Below are 8,054 nucleotides of genomic sequence, written 5' to 3'. Positions count from 1 at the left end.
CCAGCGTGCCGGGTTCGGTCTGGATCCGCCGACACTAGTTTCGGTCCAAACTAACGAAAAACAAACTTCTAAGAACGCGACTAGACCGATTTTTGGGTACCGGTACCGAAAAGTCGTCGGGAAAGGCCTATTGAAGACGCAGCTGGAGATGCTGTAAGCATGCTCGGTTAGAACCGGAGTTCACTAGTAGAAACTGAACCCGGAAGCGGCACAGCTCACCGGAAACCCCCCCTCCAGACTCCCGTGCTCGTCGCTAATCCCCATTTCCCACAAACCCGTCTGCCCCTCGCTGCGCAGCCCAACCACTCCGCCCCCATCGAGTGCGAGAAGCTTCGAGGAGCTAGGGTTTCCCGTACCGATCGATGGCCGTCGCCGACGCGGTGCTTCCCTCACCGCCGCCCCCGCCGGCGCGGATCGTCGTCGTGATGCTGCTGCTCTTGCGCTTCGCCCGCGTCCTACGCGTCGCGGCGGGGGCCCTCACCTACGTGTGCTCGTCGGTCGCGTGTGTCTCCTCCGGGGCCGCGGCTGCGCTGCTCGTCGCGCACCGCGCCTGGGGCACGCGCTCCGGCCCCTTCCTGTTCCTCCAGGCTCTCATGTACGGGGGTCTCAAGGTCTGCGTCCTCGGCGTCCTTGCGTCGTTCTCGCTTGCCGTCCTGATGGTGTGCGTCCAGCGCGTGGCATACGAGATTGCAGTTCGAACTGGATCCACTTCGGAATACAATAAGGTGTCGTGCGAATTAACAAACTCCCTGTGATCTTTATTCCGGTCCAATTGCAGCAGTATATAGGCAAGTGTTATGATTATGATCTTCGGAGTAATTCAGTTGCCATATATATTGTTGTCAAATTAATTTCGTGCTTCAGGTTGTCCTGAACTCCTGATGAGCAGTAGTAGTTTTTTTTTCCATGTGTGTTCACCACTTCATTTGCATCCTACCATTTCCGAACCATTCAATATATACTACGTATGGTTTTGTTGAAATTGCTCTCCTCCTCAGAGCCGCTTCATATCAATCAAGCGGGAGCCGCTTTCACACTTGTTTAGGCTTCCGCGCACCGCGGTGCTTGGAGTGGCCGTGGATGTGGCTTTCTTCCTGCTAACGGTCGCTGGTCTTCTGGTAGCGACGATGTCGCCGCACGTGGAGGGTTCGAAATCTCATGGTCAAATGGCCGGTTCCGTGATCATGGAAGTGGGGTTATTTGGTATGCTTGTGACAGCTTGCTTTGTTACCATCCCAGCGTTCATTCTGCATGCCTGGAGGAATGACCAGGCGGAATGGAAAGCACGGTCACAGTGCTGTTGAGGTATACCTCCCCCTTTGCTTTGCTCCCCTGTTTCTGTGAGCCATATGATCATTTCTATTACTATCTGCATATTTTGTTGTAGCCTCCTAATAGCATGAAAACAGTCCTCCAGTGTTTTTAATTAATTATTGCCTACTGGTGTTGATATTTGTTAAGATGGAGAATCATTGTATATAAAACCAATAATGAGGTTTTTGCTATTTCCTTTGCTCATTGCATACTAAATTGGGATTGGCATTGATCTTAAATTGTGCAAGTAGCCAACGAATGCAGTTCTACCGTATGCATTTGTTATGAAGTGATGATAATAAAAATGATCAGTTGCACATATTAGAAAAAAGCAAATTAATTGCCTATGGTCCATCGTTCACTGTGATCGTTGTATCTTTGCAGCGAGTGAGATATAACAATGTTTGCATGCTTCCAAACTGTTTGCAAGCACCTTTCTTGAGTTTTCTTGTCATTGCTAATTTCTCCATTGAAACCAATGGAAAGACCCAAAGTTTTGAAGTTTTGGCTATGCATATGAGTCTACACTTCTTAGCTGCATTTGGCATTTATGACTTTGTACCATGTTCCCTCACTCTGGTTAAAAGAAGTGAACTGTTTTTGTCTGGAGTACGCAAATTGCGTACCATAGCTTTATAGAAGGCAGAGGTAAATGTAGAAGAAATATCCAAGCCACTCACACCACAAGGCGATGCAAGAGCAACAAGAAAACTCTTAACTCCTAAAACCATGCACTACTCCTCTGCCTTCTATAAACCATACCCACAAGGCGATGCAAGAGCAATGAAACTCCTAAAATCTTTGAACAGATTCTTGAGTTTTCTTGTCATTGCTAATTTCTCCATGAAACCAATGGAAAGACCCAAAGTTTTGAAGTTTTGGCTATGGCATACGAGTCTACTCTTCTTAGCTGCATTTGGTATTTATGACTTTGTGCCATGTTCCCTCACTCTGGTAAAATAAGTGAACTGTTTTTTTCAGGGGTATGCAAATTGCATACCATGGCTTTATAGAAGGCAGAGGTAAATGTACAAGAAATATCCAAGCCACTCTCAACACAAGCTAGTGCAAGAGCAAAGAAACTCCTAAAACCATACACCACTCTTCACTAAAGTGTTGAACTCCTCTAGCTCCGGCAAGAGCCCACACCTTGAGCTCTTGAAAGATTTTTGAAGCCAATACCCATTCAGATACCGTGTCATGCCTACCAAACACTTGTCCATTCCGTTGCTTCCAAGTACTCCAACACACAATAGTGATCATCGAATCAAACCCTTTCCTGTACCTTTTAGGAATGTGTTTGCGATTAGAGCTCCACCAAGATTAAAGACGATCCGTCACGTCGGCAGCAGCGCCAAATCAATCCTCGCCCTCCTGAAGCAAAGATACCATACCTGGCGGGAGTAGACACGTTGCAACAAAATATGGTCCACAGTATCTTATTGATCACATAGAAAGCACGATTAGCTCTGTTCCTGCAAACCGTGCCTCAATCTCCAATCCGAGGTCCATAGTCGATATTGCAGCGCAAGCCACATAAATATCTTACATGGCAGGGGAGCCCAACACTGCTAAACCGTCGATGCACATTGGAACCTGATGGCACCCTCCCACAGCATGTGATATGTAGAAGCTGAGGTGTACTGAACGTTCCACTTCCATATCGCAACATCTTCCTGATCAGGGGAGATTTGCATGGGCAGCAGAATCTCCCAGAGCCAGATGAATTGCACTACCCCATCGGTAGAGAGCTCTCCAATGTCAGATGCCCAGCTGCGAAGATACAGACCCTCTTTAACCGATCTGCGACTGATCACCTGGGTCAGGACGTGCACCACAACAATTGGCATAATTTCCGCCAGACTAGCACCATTAATCCAGCGGTCTCTCCTGAATAAAATTCGATTCCCGGTTCCCACCTGCCATCGCACCAAGCTGTCGAACGCCTCCTGGACCTGAGGATGAGGTGACATGTTCAATCCCTTCCAGGTTCTAGTATCGTCCGTGCGCTTCAACCATTCCCAACGTAGGTGCAATACCTTGCTTCCTGAGATCAATCACTCCCAAGCCTCCGAGGCATCCTGGCCTACAAACACGTTGCCACGTCACCTGGCAATTCCCACCATGGATTTCTTCTGTCCCAGCCCAAAAGAAGGCCCTGCAGCCCTTGTCAACACTCAACGCGATCAGGCGCCCACTTCGGAGCGTCTGCCACAATCAGGTGATGTGTAGGACAGGTTCTGATAACATTGTTCACAAGGATCAGCCGTTCTGGCCTGGTGATCAAACCTCTCTGCCATCCTGGAAGTAATCACAGCACTGAATCAATTACCGGTTGCCACTCCGACCTCGTATGCTGTAGCCCCAAATATTTGCAGGCAAAAACTTCCATCTTCCACTGCATCGCCGCAGCCACCGCCTCCCTCTTCCACATGGATCATAATGACCGATGACTTGTTGAAGTTCACTTGAAGACCCAAAGCAGCTCCATAAATGCGTAGAGATTCGTGGACACAACAGCAAATCGATCGCCCTCGGCCAGACGAATAGTACTACATCATCCGCATAAATAGAGTCTCTGGAGAGGTGAGCATCCTGCAATGCGCTGAGCACTCCACACTCGTGCTCTCGGGTGACCATGGAGGTCAAGGTGTCCATGGCGATCACAAAAAGGAGGGGTGAGAGCAGATCTCCCTGACAAAGCCCACGTGCGTGGATGAATTTCGCCCCACCCGAGCCATTTACCACCACTCGAAAGCTAGCCGTTGTGAGCAGGATAGCAACCGAGGCTCTCCAGATCTTTGAGAATCCTTTAGCTCGCAGCATCTCGAACTGGAAGGGCCATGACAGAGAGTCAAAAGTGCAAGATATGTCTAACTTAAGTAGCACACCCTTGGCCTTCCACTTGTGCAACTTCCTCGCTAACTGCCGGACAAGCATGAAATTATCATCTATATTTCTCCCTTTTATGAACGCTGATTGGTTCACCATTACCAGATCTTCCATATGTCAGCTGAGTCTCGTCGCGAGCAATTTAGCGCATATCTTCCGTACACTGTGAAACCAGCTAAACGGATGAAAGTCAGCGATCGTGCATGCATCCGGCTTTTTTCGAATCAGCGTGATCAGGGCTTAATTTAATCAGCCAAAACTGCGGCCATTATCGAGAAACAGCTTATGAATTGCTGCCATGACCTCTCCTTTAATGATCACCCACACCTTCTGGTAGAACAAGCCAAAGAAACCATCGGGGCCAGGTGCGCAATCTGCCGGCATCTCCTTGATTACCGCCCAGACTTCCTCTTCAGAGAAAATCAGGTCTTGATCACTAAGATCCACCTGGGCAATGTCAAGGAAATCCAAATCAAGAGCATGCTCTCTTGCCTGTGCTGTTCCCAGGAGATTCTTGTAAGCAGCATGAGATAATTCCTCTTTTCTGCGTTGATCCGTAATGGTGTTAGGGTAATTGCCGGTATATTTTTTTTGTTTTACTCCCATTGTCAATAAGATTAAAAAACTTCGTATTAGTATCTCCGTCACTCAGCCATGTAATACGCGAGCTCTGTCTCGTGATCATACGCTCAAGCGATACAAAACCCAGCACTAGCTGCTTCAACGTGCGTCTCAACAACCTCTCCGCGCAGAGAGATCTCCATTTCTGAGCACAGTCGAGGCGCAAAATCAAATAATTTGTGACGGCGATATGCAACTTCACATTACCAATGCGCTTTTGTCCCCAAGCCGTGAGATAGCGCGCCGTGTTTCTCAATAGCAAATCCAAGCGCTTGAACGGGTTAGTAATGGTTGTGTCGCAGACCCACGCCTCTTTGTCTGCCTCCTATAAACCCTCAAGTTTTGCCCAGGAAATCTCGAACATGAAGCGCTGCCTTGGTTGGATGCGCTCACTCAGCACCAAATGAAGCAGACAATGATCAGAGTATGCCGTGGATAGCGCCTGAAGGAAACAGTCTGAATTCTCCAATTCCCAATCCACTGAGACAAAAACTCTGTCAATCTTGGTAAGCGTGGGTGATTCCCGCTCGTTACTCCACGTGAACCTGTGCCCATGCAAGTACAGTTCTTTGAGGCCATTATCATCAACAAACCGCTTGAATCTTCCCATCACTCTTCAGTCCAGGTTAGCATTATTCTTGTCAGATGCGTGTAGAATCAGGTTAAAATCCCCTAACACCAACCATAGGCCAGGACAAAGCTGGCAGTGAGCCGAGAGCTCCTCCAGGAACTGCATCTTCTCCTGATCCTCTTGGGGCCTGTAAACAACCGAAAGCCACCAAGGTGCACCCTCCGACGGCGAAACATAGCCCGTGATGAAGTTTGTATCATTCACAAAGTTAGAAATCTGTAGCATGGAGGAATTCCAGGTGATAAGGGCCCCTCCCTTAGTCTCGCACGCAAGAAGGTAAGCATAACCACATAAGACGACCCAAAACATTCCATAATAGTGTACTGGTCGATCACCGCCAGTTTAGTCTCCTGGATACAGAAAATTGCAGCATGTAATGAGTCAGCAAACTCCCTTAGTCTGGCACGCAGGAAGGTAAGCATAACCATTGTAAGACAACCCAAAACATTCCATAATAGTGTACTGGTCGATCACCGCCAGTTCAGTCTCCTGGATACAGAAAATTGCAACATGTAATGAGTCAGCAAACTCCTTAAGCGCCTTCCTCTTTCCTGGACTGTTAAGCCCCCTATCATTGCAGCAAACAATCTCCAGGTTAAGGCCTGACATAATGGAGAGCGGTGTCTCCATTGCCATCATCCAACAGCCTATGCTGACACTGCCAGTGTCAGATCTCCATCCACTCCAAGATCGATGGGGATAGCTTTCCCAAAGATAGAAAAGTAAACTGTTTGACCACTTTTTTTATGAAGTTATGATAATAAAAACGATCAGTTCCTTTTACATATTAGGAAAAAGCAATATTAATTGCCTACGCTCCATCGTCCCCTGTGATTTTTGTATCTTTGCAGCGAGTGAGATTATAACAATGTTTGCATGCTTCCAAACTGTTTGCAAGCACCTTTCTTGGGTTTTCTTGTCATTGCTAATTTCTCCATTTAAGCCAATGGGAAGACCCAAAGTTTTGAAGTTTGGCCATGGCATATGAGTCTACTCTTCTTAGCTGCATTTCGCATTTATACTTGGTGCCGTGTTCCGTCACTCTGGTAAAAAGAAGTGAACTGTTTGACCATGTAAATAAATAACATGACGGTAAAATGACACACCTCTAGTCATTTTAACAACTATCAACTTCTATGTGGCGCTATGCCCACTACATTTTGGTAGAATTGCCATTGTGACTTTGTCTGCTGTTGACTCAGTTTAATGCTTTTATACTTCAGTAAAAATAAGTAAACTGTTTGATCATGTACATAAATAACATGACAGTAAATGTGTGCACATCTAGTACTTTAAGGTGGTGCTGTGCCACTACATTTTGGTAGATGTCCGTTTGAGAACAGTTAATATCTAATGTTGCAAGTTCATATCATCAGTTGTGTGTTTGTTAGCACTACCAATTGAAAGGATGAGAAAGATACGAATTCTATAATATCTCACAAGATAGAAGTTACTTCATTGCTGGAAAATGAGTGGCATGGGCTTTAGATTTACACGACTTAAAGTTGAAAATAGTCCCTCCGTCTGGAAATAAGTGTCTCAACTTATGTACAACTTGCGACACTTATTTTGGGACAGAGGGAGTATACTATTGGATGCTTAATGTTGATTTGGCAATGTCTTTTATGTGGTAATTTAATCAAATCTTGGGCCGGTTATTGGCAGATGAAGCTAAGAAGAGAGGGTGTCCGCAGAATTTGGCAAGGAGCTACAGTGCCCATTCTGCTGATGGTTGTGAGTGATCCCAACAGATGCAAGTTTTCAGAGGAAAAACAGCCTTTGAATACTTGCTTCTTTCTACTATTAGTAGATCCTAATCGTCATTAGCCATGGGAACTTTTGTAGACTTGCTTATTTCTGATATTACTAGACTGTAATCATCAATAGCCGTGAAGTTTGTGGGTCATTATAGATCTGGTGATGATGTTCGATGCTACTCCAGGCTACTTGCTTACAAGTTTGCACTGGAGTATTGGTGTATACATGTTGGTAGAATTTGTGTCCTGTTTGTAATACCCCATTGGAAGAAAATGCTTCCATTCCATGAGACATTAATCTGGTGATGAATTGGTATGACTGCCGTCGGTTTGCATTCTTATGTTGTATGCATGGTAGTAACGTTCTGCAAGTGGGCTATGTCTGCGTTGCCATGCATTTCGACTATCCTCGTGGTTATGTTTATCTACTGCCATCGTGGTCATTGGGTCCTCTGTTAGAATGTTAAACTCTACCTGCTGGCAGGCTCGTGTTGTCGTTTTCATCCTCGTATTGGCTGCTGAAATTCGTCTACATTTTTAAGGTTATGATGATTAATGCTATGACCAGAGATACAAATTCGCAATCAGTTTTGGATATTTGGTAAATAAATTTGCATTGATTATCTATGTTACACAGACGAGCTTAACCATTAAGAGGGCGCGCTAGATCGGTTTGTTCATTCATCAATTTGTTATTTGACAACAAAATGCATGTGTAAATTGAAGAAGCCCTCTAACTTTGATTATTTTCCGTTTTCTGTTAAATAAGTTAAGACAAATTCTTCGCACAAAATCTCTCAATGTAAGAATGAATTAGCCTAAAAAGCAATGGTCAAAAA

At 45.7% G+C, this 8,054-nt stretch overlaps 1 protein-coding gene across 1 annotated transcript; it reads left to right on the top strand.

Moving 5' to 3' along the window:
- The first annotated feature begins 210 nt into the window (after positions 1-210).
- LOC125541036 (uncharacterized) lies at positions 211-7,550 on the top strand. The gene is made up of 3 exons (XM_087539631.1): positions 211-725; positions 999-1,305; positions 7,124-7,550. The coding sequence occupies exons 1-2, from the start codon at positions 363-365 to the stop codon at positions 1,302-1,304; spliced, it is 669 nt and encodes a 222-aa protein (XP_087395757.1). The 5' UTR covers positions 211-362; the 3' UTR covers position 1,305; positions 7,124-7,550.
- The last annotated feature ends 504 nt before the right edge of the window (positions 7,551-8,054 follow it).

This window comes from Triticum urartu, chromosome 2A (assembly GCF_056163025.1).
Source record: "Triticum urartu cultivar PI428250 chromosome 2A, HENAU_Tu73, whole genome shotgun sequence".
NCBI lineage: Eukaryota > Viridiplantae > Streptophyta > Magnoliopsida > Poales > Poaceae > Triticum > Triticum urartu.
Note: the sequence above shows the minus strand (reverse complement) of the source record. Positions and strands in the feature narration are given on the sequence as shown.